The sequence below is a fragment of the Danio rerio genome, chromosome 11 (genome assembly GCF_049306965.1).
Source record: "Danio rerio strain Tuebingen ecotype United States chromosome 11, GRCz12tu, whole genome shotgun sequence".
Lineage (NCBI taxonomy): Eukaryota > Metazoa > Chordata > Actinopteri > Cypriniformes > Danionidae > Danio > Danio rerio.
Genome location: NC_133186.1, coordinates 27,091,368 through 27,108,448, shown reverse-complemented (window position 1 = coordinate 27,108,448; position 17,081 = coordinate 27,091,368). Strand labels below are relative to the sequence as shown.

At 37.7% G+C, this 17,081-nt stretch overlaps 1 protein-coding gene across 3 annotated transcripts in view; it reads right to left on the bottom strand.

The window, feature by feature from the left end:
* The window catches only part of arhgap46a (Rho GTPase activating protein 46a), a 47,840-nt gene that overhangs the window by 5,299 nt on the left and 25,460 nt on the right, over positions 1 to 17,081 (bottom strand). For all 3 annotated transcript variants that reach the window (XM_005169287.6, XM_068224156.2, NM_001007295.1), the window contains 4 exon segments: positions 9,624 to 10,896; positions 4,798 to 5,422; positions 3,061 to 3,153; positions 1,049 to 1,122 (listed from right to left, as the gene is read on the bottom strand). In XM_005169287.6, coding sequence (XP_005169344.2) covers positions 1,049 to 1,122; positions 3,061 to 3,153; positions 4,798 to 5,422; positions 9,624 to 10,896 — 2,065 coding nt within the window.

Genomic DNA, 17,081 nt, shown 5'->3' with positions numbered 1-17,081 from the left:
GCTACTTGCGTCAAATAAACAGCACAGTGACAGACATGAAAGCAGATCTTAAATAATGGTTGTGAGAAAAACTACAGTAAAAACTTTCCCAATGATTATTTAATGTATTTGTTGTGGATTTGCAACGATGAGTCAAACACAATGTTGTTACAAAGTTCACGCGCACACACACACAGTGGACACAAACACAAACACACACACGTTTTTTTTTTTTGTGAAAAGTGGGGACATTACATAGGTTTCCATTTTATACTGCCCAAACCGTATATTGTATTGCCCTTACCCACCCCACCCCTAAACCCAACCATCATAGGAGACTGTGTGCAGCTTTACTCTCTGATTAAACTCATTTTGTAGGATTTATAAGGATTTTGAGAAATGACGACATCACCAATGTCCTCATATTTCACCTGCTTTTTGTAATACCTGTGTCATACCCATGTCATTATACAGATTTGTGTCCTGCTATGTCACAAAAACACGTACACACACACACACACGTACAAACACACACACAGCCTGTGCTTTTAACTATGCACTGTTTTTGCACAGCAAATGTGACAGGATACACGTTAATATCCACTGCTGAATGGATAATCGTTATGTTATTGTACAAAATCTTCTTTTATAGTTGTGCTGATATGCGGCTGTGGTGATTAAGAAAAGATGTTAAAATCACTGTAGCTCATTACAAACATACACTGCAACGCTTTAAACTTGTAAAAAACTAAAAACTTGTCTTGATACAATTGTATGCATAACTATGGAGACTTGTTAATTTGTGGCTGTCCATTAAATCAGTGGGTGGGGAAACCACACTCCTACGTCACGTTGCATTGGGCCTCAAAATTGGTGGGATTTGGATCCTATTTTAATTTCAGCAAATAAAAAAAAGACTCACTGTGTTTATATTACCCCAATATAACTGTGGACACACTTCACCAACACGCAGCTCTGTCTAAACAGCTTACCAAAGATGATTTTCATCATAGGTGCCCTTTAAATGTCTAAATGTTTAACTAAAAGAGTGTGTTTGATCAAAACTCACCTTTTTGCCTCCAGTAATGGCCACTTTCTGGAGTTTCCGGTAACAGTATTTGGCATACGTGCTGATTGGGAGAGCTAGAGACAAAAACAAATGAGTGATTACTACCCTTCTTAGACACAAAGCCTACAGTCAATTCTTTGACAGACTTGTGTCTAATGCATCAAAACCAGTTTTACAAGTTAAACCGAATCACTTTTCTTTGTTTGGAACTTGTTTAAAATGCGCCATAATTATTGTTAAAGCATGAGTGATCATGGGACCCCAGCGCCATGTGAAGAGCGAAGCATTTAAAATGAGACGTTGTTTTAACAATGAATTAAAAAATGAAGATTTGGTCCCATCAAAGTGTAGAGGAACCAATTCAGCCAGCAAATTCTGTTAGCAGTGACTCATCAGATCAACATGTGAAACAAACAGAAGGGTTTTCTCCTAGGCCGTGTTTTGTCAATGCTCTGTTTTGTTCCTCAGTTATGTAAGAATCAAAGACTATTAAGTGAACATCGCTGAACATTTTCCATTACTTGGAGTCAATTATATTTCCAGATATCACTTGATGTCAGATTGTGAAACAAACTCCAGACTTGTAGAATTACTGGATTTATTGTACAGCCAGCAATGTGGAATTTATAGCAGTCTATGCTCAGTATTTCAGAGAAACCGCAGCCGTTCACTACAGGATTCACAGGAGAGCTTCATAACTCCAAAGTTAAATCCATAGGGGGCATTTCTAATACAGGCGCAGCAGGATTTGCGAATCTTAACTAAAGGAGCCAGATGGTAAAAACTTGTGGGGCGATAAAAAACATCTTTTCTGGAAAGTGCCCCAAACTCGGCACCCCTTCAGATTTATGGCAAACAGGTGACACACATGCGTGTTGACACAAGCTCTTGTTCATTTCTGCGCGCCAGACTGCAATTACATCTAATGAGAGATACTGCTTCATGAATTTACCCTTGATCTCTATTTTTCCCCCAAATTCCTGAACCTAAACAGTTCATTTAGAAGGCAAACAGAGATTCTGCTCCCTTGGTTTTGATATTTTGCGTGACTGACTAAATGCTGGTGGTCCAGCTCTAAATCAACAGCTTGCCCTCATTTCAAATGAAAGGCAACAATAAAATGAAGGAAAACAAGAGGAAACAACAACTTTTCAGGGGCCGCAAATGAGACCACACAGATCTTTGTGGAGACTCCCTCTGTCAGAGAGATGAGTAAATTCCTGCTTTACAGCAGCTCGTCATCAGGGTTTCCAACTTAGCATTCCAATAAACTCTTCAGCTGAGCCGGCCCAGCATTCAGACCAGATCCGACCTCAAGAATCCCCCTATTGTTGTGACTCACACACCCAGCTGCAGCAGTATCTGTGAAGTCAACCAACTCATCTGGACATCTGCCCATCAGATCCAGCTTAATGACTCAAAAACATTGCAGGCGAGGGCAGACATATGAGCCATATCCTGCTCCTTCAAGTGGCCAGTGGCTGAAGCTGGTCTAATGGGCTTGTGAATAGAGACGGATCATGCAGCAGTGGCTGTGAGTCAATGTTCTGCCATGCCTGGAGGCGGTGAGAGTGTAAGGGATCCTCGCTGCGGTCAATGCCATGGCTGTGTGTAGGCAGAACTCATCAGGGCTAATCTTTGTGGTAATAGTAGTAAGGTCAAAGCTTCACCACATGGAGGCACTGTCATTTACTGATAAGCACACGTGATGTGCACTGCCCGAAAGGGAGGATTGACATAGTCTTATTGACAGGGCAAATAATTGATCCTACTAATGCTGCCAGGAGCAAAGCACTAAATATATGCCTAAAGAGGCCTGTATGTGAACATCTGATTCTCCTTCTCCCTCATATTTCAGAGAGCTGAATCTCTAGTTTATCCATTACATATTTCAAGTTCCTTATAATTATTTTTAAAAGTCTATTATTGCATCAAAGTTCCCCCTGTTTAAAGTGAATCTAACATCAAATTGTTCTTTTTTTTTCTCTGTACAAAATAAGTTAAAAAAAAACCTTCTGCTTCCTCATCTGAGTTTTGTTTTCTCTTCTTTCTTGACTTGGAGTTCTTCTTTTTACTATCCTGCTGGTCCAGTATGAATTGGGTTACTGTAATGAAGACAAAATTAATTAAATACAAAGAAAAATACATTTATTTGCTTTAATTATATAATATTATATTAATCAATTAACTGCATTTTTACATTTGTAATAATAATAATAATAATAATAATTCAATAATATGCGTCAGGGCTACCTACAGAATCATTAAAGTCAGAATTATTAGTCCCCCTTTATATATTTTTTTCTAATTGAAATATTTCCCAAATTATGTTTAAAAGAGAAATGAAATTTTCACAGTATGTCTGATAATAATTTTTCTTCTGGAGAAAGTCTTATTTGTTTTATTTCGGCTAGAATAACAGCAGTTTTTAACATTAAGGTCAAAATTATTAGCCCCTTTAAGCTTTATATTTTTTCGATAGTCTACAGAACAAACCATCGTTATACAATAACTTGCCTAAATACCCTAACCTGCCAAGTTAACCTAATTAACCTAGTTCAGCCTTTAAAATGTCACTTTAAGCTGTATAGTAGTGTCCTGAAAAATATCTAGTCAAATATTATTTAATGTCTGCATGGCAAAGATAAAATAAATCAGTTATTAGAGATGAGTTATGTGAACTATTATGTCTAGAAATGTGTTGAAGAAATCTTCTCTCTGTTAAACAGAAATTGGGGAAAAAAATAAACAGGGGGGATAATAATTCAGGGGGGCTAATAATTTTGATTTCAACTGTATATACAGGGCGATCCAAAATGAATACCAAGACTTTTGGTTTGATGTCACTTGTCTCGAGTGTCATATTGAACATCTATGAACTTGTTTTCTACTAAAAAAACACTTTAAGTACTCTTTACATTGATTAAGGACTAAGGTTCCATCATGTTTCTTTGAATAAATACAGATTTTCAAAGTTGTGGTATTCCTTTTGAATCACCCTGTACAATATAATATAAAATACATTAGGGCTGGGCGATACGGCATAAAGATCGATATTTTAATATGAGTTGTTAATGCCTCAGGATTTTAAAAAGTACCCCAACAATGACTGAAGCCACAAACATTAAAGGGTCCATTAAGCGGCATAACATCTTTGGCCAATACATTTTTCGCTGGTCAAAAATTCAGTACATCTCTAATATTAACACACTTTTAGATTCTCATTGTTGCACATTTCGGTTTTGTGATTGGCTTTTAGATCAATAGTAAAAATGTTCAGAGCTTATCATTGTTATTGACATGAATTTTATTGTGATTCAATATAATATTGTTTATTGGCTCAGCTCTAATATAAATATACAGTAAAAACAGTTACTATTTGAAATATACTATATATATTCAAATTGAATATACATGTCCTTTTTAAAATATGTTTATTCCAGTCTTCTTAAGACAGAAATCCTTTCTAAGTGTTTACAATTTTTTTTGGTCAAATTAACTCCTGAAAAAAAGAATTTAACACTTGTATGTCCATTCAGATCTGTGAAGAGGATATGTTCTATGCATTGCTAAAATTCCGCAACAAGTAAGAAAAATCCCTCTTGAGGCCTTGTGTTTGTTTTTGTGTTGCTGTCATAGTGCACAAGAATGTGTCCTGTGTGAATGACTTTTTCTCTGTAGCCTAGCAGACACACCAACTAGCATGATTAATATTTTCTATATGGTTTAAATAAAAAAATCAAACTCACTTTTCTTGTCATTGGTTGGCTCTATGTGCCGCTGAATGTATCCTTCCAGGTAGCAGCAGAACTTGGGTGAAGGAGCGAAGAAGGCCAGACACACAGCCATGAGCTCCCAGCCTGCAGCCAGGCTTCGCGGGCTGGTGTTTCCTGTGGTCTGCCTTACCAGCTGGACGTAGAGCTCGTCCCTCAGGCCCTGCATGCCCCAGCACTTAGTGACTATGAGGAGAGCTGCATGGCGGCGGTCTAGACGTGAAGGTCGGTCCCCCATGTAAGCCTGGACCAACTTAAACATTTCGCAGGCTTCTTTGCGGACAGTGCGGTCATTGGTCATCAGCATGGGCTTCTTGATGGAGCCGCGATTCCAGGACAGCATGTTGGCAATAGAGACTTTGCGCCGGAAAAGGCCCTGGGTGTGCATGTTCAAGTGTTTGCTGGCCCAGTCTGTCATGCTGGTGTCTGGGGGTGGAGGCTGACGGAGGGTGGCGTAGGAAAGCTGGTAGGTAGCACCATCACCTCCCTGTAAATTGGTCTCGCTGGCTATGTGACGATGAGGGCCAAGGGAACCCGTTCTGTTGTCTACTATACCTTTCTTTCTGCTGTCCAACTGAGCCTTTGGCTCTACAGTTCCAGCCTGCAAATAAGGAGAAACAAGATGAAAGGGTAATATTCATAAAATAGCTTGTTTCAACACACCGTGAGATTCTTAAACTGCTTTTCAATGAACTTAACTGTCTCCATCCCTATGTTCTGCTCTGCTATAACTGCAGGATCTGTCCCCTAAAATGTTTCAACTCCACAGATAAAGAATTCCAATTCACTATAGATGAAGTGTGACCAATCACTGACATGAAAACTTCTACAGCAAGTCATTTCTCCTTCCATGTCTCTAAAAAATAGTGCATATCCAGCAATGGCCTCATTTTGATCCCTGGAGGAATTTTGTCCTGTAAGAAGGTCCCTTATGCAGTCATTGCCTCTCTAGCTGTACTGAAAGCTGTATTCCTGTACAAAAACCAGACACGATGTGTTTGCCAACTTTACTTTTATACCAAATATATAAAATGTAGGACACTGTTGGTCAAAATGACATAATTCCTAGAGGTCATTCAACAGATTTTATACAGGAATCAGAGAGTGAAATTCAATAGTTTTTAAGGCCTTTTTAAAGACTCTGTCCATACATTTTTAAAAACCATATAAGCACTTTAGGCTTCAAACAGAAAACCTGGCGAGATTCTACCTTTTAGTATATTTACTAAATATTAATGAAAGAAATTAATCCAAAACTAAAACATTATCCATATACTGAATAGAAATCTATTAAATCTAGCTAAGTGTCTATAGAACTGCTGGAAATATTGGTTTTGTCTTGGTTACTACAGTAAACAAACCAGCATGATGTTAAATCTAGTAGGATTTCATTGACTGCATAAACTACACAGCATCTTGATATTAGCAGATTAAATTCAGACAAACTTTAGTTTACAACCTTACACTGCACAATCAAAACTAATATACATTTAATACCCTACATTTAAGCATAACATTTAAGACTTTTTAATACTTTTTAAGACCCTGCGGACACCCTGTTCAAATAGGGCAAAAATTTTTGGCATTATAGCCCTGTGGTCAGTGCACCGACATTTGGTGTGACAGCACTCCGGGCGTCCCAAGTTCGAATACCGGCTTGTGGACCTTTCCCAGTATATATGAGCTATTCCAGCCTAATGGATGTGACATTTGCACTAAAATCTCAAAACATAAATTCACAGAGAAAGTATATGTTAACATTATATTGAAATATCTGTTTCTATTTTACAAAACAACTGACCACATAGTTATAGGAGCGAAAAAAATATCAATCTGTATACATATTATACATCTTAAAGGAGGGAAATAAACATGTGTTATGGATGTGACCAAAAAAGTACGCAAGTTTACAGTATACAAAATACTTTGTAGAAATTCTATGTATTAAACTGCATGACCCAAAAGAAATAGAAATAGAGAAATAAAGATAAATAGACAAATAAAGAGTTCTCTCTATAAAACAAAAACAACTGATTTTATTTAACTTTTTTTTGCATTAATGAGTAAAAAGCTCCATTATGGATGTAACATATCTCCATTATGAATGTGACATGTGAAGTTGCCACTTGTGTGATTTTGGTAAACCAAACATAATGGTTTGAAAATACTGAGAGAGACATTTATGAGTATTTCTAAAGTGCTGTAAAATACTTGATTACACAAAAAAACGCAGTAACGGTTTTGATATTTTGGTGAAAACTAGTTTTTACATTTTGTTTGTTTGGTGTATTATAACACCACTATTATGTTTGGATTCACCATTAGTCCAACTAAAACCAGAAGACCACTAGGCATGGGCTGGTATAAGATTCTAAAGATATGGTAACCTTGTATAAAAATATCTAAGTTTCACAGTATTGTGATTAGTTCTCTAAAATATATGCTCTTTTAAAATGTTTGGGTTATAAACAAAAACTTGTTTCCCCTTTGAACACAATATATTTTATTTTGAGAAACATTAATAATATTTTAGAGTAGTAAACATGTCAGGCTAAATAATTCAAATCAATCATTGACTTCTGCTGTCTTCATTTCAAACACAGATTTCTTTACAATTTAATTTGTAATTGCAAATTGGATATCTTTTCTGCTGGAGATACCATTGTCCTAAAAAAATATAAAAAAAATAAATAAATCTTACATATACTCTAGGAATGTTATAGTTGAAAATTCTGGAAGGTTTTAAAACCTTGACTTTTTCAAACCATGGTATACCTTAAAAACGGTTATTGTCCCATGACTAAAGGCCACAAGAAATATCAAATATCTTATATTCACTCTTATCTGCCAAAGGTTTTGGTCAGTAGCATGTTAAAATGCCAATGTGGTGATATCTCTTATACACTAGGGAATGAGTTGACCTATGATGTCATCAGCGTATGGAACAATCCCCAGCAGGTAGCAAACCCCTATCGGCTGCACCCTAGACACACAATTGGTTGATACACTGACCACGCCTGACCAGGACCCAACTGTCCCGTCTGTGCCAGCAATACTACCATATGGGCCACAGCAGCCATCCTTCCTGCTCAATAGGCGTCATGTTTTGCAGCTCTGCTACGTTCTGGCATTTTACCCTTTACCCTGGCAGACCGCTGCTGGATTTGTACCAGAGGATGGCGGGAGGGAAAGAGGTGGGCGAGACGGAGTAGATATCATCGCCTCTTTTTAAATGGGTAAAGAAAACATTTGCAACGATCAGCACCTGTAAGTCTCAAAGCCCTGAAATAATCCCTTTCATGTTTCCAAAGCTGATTTGGATCGAAACCCTAGTCATGAATCCTTGAAGGCATTTGAGAAGTTCGGCCCTCTGGGCGCCGGGCTATTGAACAATGCAGATAGAATTCATCACTGAGGGAGGACAGATTACAGCTTTGCTACGGGTCAAAGCGGCAGTAACCGTTCCTTTGAGTGAAATCATTGCCCTTAACTAGAATCATGTGCCGCTGGGGAATAGCCTCTAACTTGCCTGACTGCAACGTTGAATACACAAGTGAAAGATATTGTTATACTGCCTGTTGCCTCATTGAGATTTATGTTTTCGACTGAAATAACTACAAGATTGATATTTTACTGCGCTACTATGTTAAAATTGGTGGTGTAAGGTGTACACAGTAATGTGTTTCTAATAAAGGCTGTGCTTAAAAAAAAAATAAAATCCGACAGCCATGAAAAACTTCAACCAAAACAAAGCCCTCTCCCAACAGTCCCATGTAGAGATTAAACAAATACGACGTCTGGTTTTTAATGATCCTGAAACGCAAGATCTGTGGAAAAAACACCATGCCAGAAGTACATACACATGAGACAGCAATGCTATAAAATAACAAGGTAAAAGCTACTCCCGTGGAGGATGTGTAAATGTTAAGTTCCTAATATGAAACTGATAGTTTACCATAAGAGCATCTGTAAAATTTTCCGATAAGATTGAATTTTTTTTATGTTAGTTATTTTCAAAATAATTATTTATAAATATACCAGTTGTTTATTAATTCATAATGTGTAACGCCTTAACACGTAACACTCCACTTTCTTTTAAAAACAGGCTCATTTTACATCTCACCTAGAGTTAAACAATTGAGTTAAACCCTTTTTTAATTCTTTAAACCAATCTCCGTGTCTGGTGGGAGCACTTTTAGCTTAGCTTAGCATAGTTAATTGAATCAGATTAGACCATTAGCATCTCAATCAAAAAAATGGTCAGTTTCACTATTTTTCCTATTTAAAGCTTGTACTACTAATGAAAAATAAATAATTGGAGGCTCAATGATATTATGCAGCACCTGAAAAAAAAAAGAGTCTCTCACAAATGTCTTCAAGGTTGCAAGATTATCATTGGGCATGCTGTAGCCATGATACGGGAGCAAAGTCCCTTGATTATTATGCTGGAATGGGAGAATAATTCTGCCTAGAAAATATCAACTTTCATTCTGTCTTAATACACAATTTAACTACAGAAAAGTCAAGCTTTAAATAGAAAAATTATTGAAACTTTTTGGTATTTTCTGAGTGAGATGATAATGGTCTAATCCCATTCAACAATCTATGCTAAACTGAGTTAAAAAACCCATTAAAAATGGGTTTGAATGCTGTTTATGGCTCTAATAACTTGCAGTCATTTGTGTAAAATATAAAGGCATTCACTTTTTTTTTTAAACAAACGTATTGTTAATTTTTATTTCATGATATGTCAAATTATTCAACCTGATTATAAGGAGTCAAACAGAGAATCTATGCAGTACCTGTGAGGGGGGTCCAGAAGTCTCTGGCAAAGACAAATAACTCTCTTCAAGCGTGTCCACTTTTTCATAAGTCCGCTTCTGTCTTCCTGGAATATCCAGAGGTGTGAAGGCCATACTAGGATTGTTATTTGTCCTGTTTAGTGACTTGCTGCAAGATGCAACATCCTCCCTGGAGGAGCACTGTCCCACGCTGTGTGTGCGCTGAGAGGAAGAGCTTTCTGACATCTCAGAGTCCAGACTGGTTTTGGTCTCCCGCATTGTGTTTGAGCGACTGACCACCTCCCTCATCTCTTCCATGAGACGCTCATTTAAAGCAGTGAGCTCCCCAGTGCTGCCCACAGAGCCTGGGCGACCCTGGGCTATTCTCCTCCTGCTTTTTCTCCGAATGCTGGGAGATGGACCAGTTGAGTAACCAGAGTCCTGGTAGCTAACAGCAGGAGGAGGTGGTGTTGAATAGTCCTGAGATCCCTGGCTGCCCTGTCGGCTGTGGTGCACTTCCATAGCTCTGAGCACACTTGCTTCTAGGATCCTCAATGACTGCTTCTTCTCCAGACTGGTGGGCTCCTTCGGGTGACACCTTGGAAGAAGGAGAGATTCACATGCGGAGGTTGGAGAGGGGCTGGGAGAAGGGACCGGTGACGAGGAAAGCAGCCCTTGTTTGGGATCTACATTCACCATATGCTTGATACACTCCAAGCCTGCCGGACTATAATCAGAGGGGTTCCTCTTGTGTCTGGAGCTGGTGTGAGGTTGAGCTGGATGCTGAAGGAGTTTCATCTTCTGGAGGCTGTGTCTGGAGAGGCCGTTGTGTAGGTGAGCACCTTCAACCTCCATATCTACTGGAGGCTCATCATAAATTGGGCAATCGGATGATGGGTCATTATAAAACCGTGCAGTTGCTCCATACTGAGGAGAGACTGGTCTAGACGAACTGGACTGTGGTCGTAGAGAAGAGGTTGCACAGTCCCCAGAGGTCACCAGGCAGAAGATACCATTGGTCGCCTTTCTCAAATGGTGGGCCTGCCTTGAGTCCGCAGCTATCTTTCCACCTGGTGTGGTTGTGCATTTAAATTTGTATTCTGTAACAGGTTTGCCACTGCTAGGAGCGAGTGTGCAGGCTCTGTGATCACTGGCTTTGCTTTGTGGGAGATGAAGAGAAGTTCCTCTGGTTTCTCTAGTCTGGCTCCTGCCGATGCTGCTGACCTTTACCAACATGGCGGCTTTAGATCCAGGAGAGGGCTGCCACTTCTGAGATGAGTCTCTTTGCTCTTGCCTGTTGTCAAAGAAATGTATTTTAGTTTTTCAAAACGAGAATGTGAGAGAAATGCAACACAAATACATGGAGCAGCAGTAAAAACAAGTACAAGTAACTGTTAAAAAGCTACCCTAGGAAACCAAAACCAATCATCTTTGCGAGTCCAAAACTCCAATCTTCATTGTACTCTTCACCATCCAGACTAATCTAGCTAAATTCTCAGCAATTTAATGTAATTAAAGGTCTGTGTAGAGTACAGAATGTCTATTTAAACGTACATAACGCCATTGTCAGGAAAACAAAACCATGATTGTTCAACTGAAATAGATTTTAAAACACTACAATGTTTGAGTTTAAATCAGTTTTGTGCTGGAAATGAATGCGGTTCCTTGAATTGTTCTAGTTTGAGGGTTTATCTACAACATATTATTGTCACTAAGCTGATCTGTAGTCGTTTGTAAATGAGACAACTCCCACAGCTTCAGTGGTCCTAAACAGTGGTTCATACTTAGGACAAACCAAAAGATATGATAATATCAGGCGACTAATCAAATTCCACAAACATACTCAACACAATTCACAACACAATTAGTAAAATAGTAGCAGCAGTAGTAATAAAGATTTAAATTACCGTTACTGTGCAAGAAGACAAACTCTGTTCTGTACTTAGACATCCACAAGTGATTTACTTTCACACTACAGAGAGTTTATGCACACAACTGGACACCACAAAAACCCCCAAGAAATCCTCTACTAAAAACTGATCAGGCGACCTCTAAGGGGAATTCTCATGAGTCACTTCAAAAGTAAAGTTTCTAAAGTCTGGTCTGGTTTTGCTTCCTCTTTCACCTCAATAATCTATATAAACAAACAGATCTACCGGGTCTATCTCGAGTAAGAAATAGGAGAGTTATGTCAGCCTGTAGGTAAACTTTTATTCAGCCATTACACTATGACGATCCATTGTTGCGTTTGGAAACAACACGTGAGGAAATTACTTCCTTTCCCTTCAATTTGCTGTGGCGTTTTACCTCCAGGTAGAATTGCTTCCTTTTCTTATCAAATTCATTTCTCACATATTTGAAGGTAAGCAACTCTTTGAAATGCCAGACAGGTACAGCATATAGGAAGACTGAAAGTCAGCCATCTGGCAGAGCCCCAAGGCCATTGTAAAGACTGTCAGACGTGACAACACAACAATCAACAATGTTCAAAGTCTGTCACACTGATTGAGAGACTTGACACTTGAATCACACAGCTTAAATGGTGTTGGTTTTCTCAAGCTGGTGATGAAGGGGATGTTGTTACCCACCAAAGAGAAGATTGTAAACAAGTAGCTGCTCTTTCCATTGAAATTTAGCTTATACTATACAGGCAACAATGAAAATGATCTGTAATGTAGATTTAGGTCTCAAACATGGGACACTGAACATCTACGGAGAGATGTTTATGTAAGGGCCGTGGATTCAATGGGCTGTTGTTTTACGAGTTCTGCCGATGTGTGGAAGTCGGCAGCTCGATTTCCTGTCACAGGGAATGGCTGTTAAGGAGTTCAAAGGACAAGAGTACACAACCTAAAGAGGAAATACTAATGCGGATGTAAATTTAGCCCCAGCTTAATCGCTGTACTTGTGAACATTCCTCGGAAATGCAAATAATCAACTAACGTACAGTACTGATCAAAGAGCTACGAAGGATGTTTAGGCACCCATGCAACAAAATCAATATTTCATTAATTACTAATAAATAATGTGAGAACATGGCTTGAATGGACAACACATACTTACAGTAATTTGTCAATAATTAAGCAGAACATATGTGATATTTATCTCTTATAGACAAAAGCAGGTCGCACACCAGAAGCACCGCTCAGCACTTCTGGTGTGCTGACTTGCGGCGCCAGTGTGTGTATCCTGATAGAAACCTATGTTTAGATTTCCAAAATGCATGGTTTTGCGTGGCGCTGCACGGCGCGCCGCCGAGCGGTGCTTCCAGTATGCGACCTGCTAAAGACACCAGTAAAACTCAAAACATGTTTAAACAGGTCATGAAAACAGTAAGTTTACATAATGCCCTGAGGCCTTTTGGTGCCGCACTCTGACATCTAACTGGCATCAAGAACATAGTTACAGGTAGGGTTGTGAACATGAGAAAATTTTCCCACCGGTTAATCGACATGTGAGAACACCGGTAATACCCGTATCACCGAGGGGGTGGGGGTTTCCTCTTTTCTTTTTGCGTTTAAATAGCTTATAATTGCGTGCGAACAATATCAATTTCAGTTTTGCAGCAATTGTTTAAATGGACGAATGTGGTGAATGTTAGAATGTTTTTCCAACGAATAAGAAAACACAATAGAAAGATAAATAATTAAATTGCAAACATTTAAATAAGATTAAACGAATGAACAAGAAAAAAATTTAAAAGAAAAACTAAATGAACAAAATGACATTACAAAAATTACAGGTCGACAAAGTCTTTAAAAAAAAAAAGAAATAAACAAAAACACTGTAAACTGGCATTTAATAACAATAAGGTTTACATGTTCTTTGCCAGGAATCCTGGCTAATATGTTGACCATCTCTGGCTAAAGATGGGATCTTGTGGGGCTCACTATGTTCCCCATCGTGCTGAACACACTCTCAGATGTGCAGCTTGTTGCGCACACTCAAAGGTACTTTTTGGTTACATTTGTCAACAGGAGGAACATATTTGGTTGTCTATTGTTTTCCTACCTGACTTCAATTTCTTAATGTATTAATTAGCCTAATGCATTATATATTAATAGCTTAGTCCTAATGAACAATCCGTTTTTAAAATACATTATTAACAAATCTATAGGCTATTGAAGAATAAACCGAATATGAAATATGATCCTTGCATAATGATCACAACTAAACAAGCTAGCACTCATTTTATATATAAACTATAAATAAAAAAAAGAAAGAAATGTTAAGAAATGAAACATGACATAAAAAATCTAAAGACTACAGGCTAAATAAAAGCGCGTCGTCAGAGCTAACATTACCGCACGCGTGTCAGTTTACATTTTCTATAAAGATCAGACAGCCTATACAGATCACACAATCTCAATAAACAACATGTAAATGTATAAATATTTCGATAAGTATTGTTATGAAATATTTATAACTATATGATCTTGCTTTTTTAGTTATATCGATACCAGCTTTGAGCTCTCTCACACAAGCGGCAGTTGACAGGCACTGCATAGGTGTCTTATGTCACTGTCAGTGGCAGATTACACACAGCATACCCTGGCAAGATTATTTATTTGTTGCCGATTTGCGCGTTGTTCCTTTTTTAAAATCTCTCAAATTAATGTTGTCTATCGAGTAATATAATCTCCCTCAGAGATATTGGAGTTCAGTAACGTGGTGCGCAGTATATAACCGTTAAGCTTAAATAGGCTAAGCATATTTTTACTAATATTAAGACACAATAATACAAACTAGCCACCCTTTGATTTTTTTTTTCGTTTACGTATATTTTTATCAAACAAAAAATGCAATGAATAGTTTTTTTTGGTTTTCATTTTAATAGAATTTATATAATTAATAGGCTACACAACTCCTACATAACATTGGCTCCAATTGCGTTTTGACAGATAAAGATACACTTTTTGGCTCAAAGACACACCTAGTTAAAAACATCAAAATGTTTCCGAACTTGGCGAGCACACCGCGCGATTCATGCAAGTAGAACTCACCAATCTGCCTCACACTTTGTATGGAATACATATTTCAATAATAACGACAGACTAATTACCTCAGAAAACACATAGCATACAAACACTGACTGCAGTGATTTTTACTTTTCTTCATAAACCTGTGAACCTCTGAGAAAACACTTGATGGTCGCTTGGTCACGAGACACGCCAGGGGAACCCAGTGTAATGGTCAAGGAAAGCACAGGCTTGCGCTTGCCACATCAGGTCAGAATAATAACACATGCAAAAGTAAGTGTGGTGGCTTGCAGCAGTGAGGAGATTGTAAATAAATAAGGATGTAGGGATGTCGATAGAGTGGCTTTTGGGTTTCTTTTCTTGTGGATTCCAACCACTAGCTACCCATGTAAAAGAGTTTTTAGCATAGGGGTCATGTAGTCATCTAACTTCACAAATTTTAATGTTCAATATGTATTTGAATGAGTATGGTTGGTTATTTTACTTAACGCTCAGATTTGATTATCATAATTAGTTTTGTTTACAGAGTTTAAGGTTTACTGTAGCATTATTATTCACACCTTACAGATGTTGATCTACCTTAGTTGCACACACTTTGTAACATTTTCTTTATCAAGTTTAAGAGTATCAAAAACACTTATGTTTATTTTATTATAAAGAGATCGGATATTTTGTTTACATGTTTATGTTTTTGTCTGTTAAAACTATTTGCCTTAGTAATGTTGGTAAATTAAAATAAAGTGGTTAAATAAAAAATCCTATTATTGCTAAATGTATAGGTAAAAAATATTTAATAATTATCTATATCAAATTATTTGAAACATGATATAGTGATCTTTTGTTTTTTTTTTGCAATAATCGCCCAGCCCTAGAAATAACTATGGCAACCATGTCTAGCTGTCTCTCTCAAGTTTCTGATGCTAAAGATTGGTGCCAATAAATGACGTATTGGTGACTGTTTCATATGTTTCCCTGGTGAACAAGTACAATGTGGGCATAAAAGCACCAAAGGACAAAAACTAGTAAAATGAGAGGGGAAGAGGGAAACAGACAGAGGGAGATTAGTCATGGGAGGCTGATTTGGTTGGTATTAGAAACAACGCTGGCATTCCTTGCACTGATCACTCGAATGCGCAAAGACTGTTTAAATAGCGTTGGTAAGCTCCATGACAGTATTTTTTGTAACTTAAATGTAACATACTAAGATCATTTTGAAAAGGCAGTTTGCAGACATCAGTCGGTTTCTTCAGCAAATTCAATATGCACATTATGACAACGCACAAATAAAGAAGTAGGCCAGCATAACTAAAAAGCGAGTTAAAATTCTGTAGAGCCGCTTTGGATAATTAAATTTGGCACTGTGGAAAATAAGGTTAACTAGTCAGGGAAGATCAAATTGTCCCAGGCTGTCTGGTGTCTAACAGCCCAAGCTGAGGCGAGAGATTAGGAGTTTTTGGAGGGTGAAATGTGTCTATTCTCATTATTTTAAAATGCACTGGACTTTTCAACAGTATTTCAAAACAGATTATGTCAATGCAGCCAAAGCCTTTTACCAACAAAAGAGGAAAACTGATATAATAGGCTATTTTCATTGTATGGACACAGGAAGAGGAAATGAGGTCTACAGCAAACACCTGAAAGATGACTCAGAGTTGATAATCATCTTCTGAACAGATGTGAAAGACTTGTGTATTAAAGAAAGGTTGGTGACTGCAAGATATTTGAGACATATCAGAGGCATAAATCTCTTGACACATTTAACACCTCCTGAACAAAAGTATTACAAGTGATCCAATTCTTTTGAACAGTGGCATACATTCATAGGATATAATATTCTTTCCATTTCACAATAATTCATCAACTTGGAATAAACTGTTAATTCCTCACGTTTTACTCAATGAAGCAAACTTGAAGTGGCTTGAGCTCTAGAGGACTCAGCTGTTTGGGACAGCTGAACACCTCTCATTACTGAGCCAAAGAGTCTAGCTACTTCACATACCGCACACGTGACCGGCCCATCCTTTCCCCCCACACCCTGCTCTCAAAAGACTTAAGTAACCTAATTCAAATTATTAAAAATAATAAAGCTAAACAACAAACAGGGTGGAAATCATTTGGGGTCCTAATATATTTACAAAGTTTCACAATATTTAGAGTGTGTTGTGTTCACATTTGTCCTTCACAAGTCCCGCCTTGCTTTATTTGTTAGGAATATCCCTAAAAGTGCTACACAAAAAAGCAGCATTTATAATGTATACTTTGTAATAGAACTTACTAAACATTCAAAACAGTAATGGCGTCCTGGGGTAAACAAGCTTGATGTGTGTTTGTACAAGTGATGGGATTTTTATAAGAGAGGTGCTATTTTATTGAAAAATATTAAAGAGTTCCAAGTATAAAATCTAAAAAGATCTCAAATAAGAAACACGGTCCAAAAAAGAAAATCTCTTCTTCAACAAGTCACATTTTCGACACTTGTATTGAACTGTAATGGGCAACA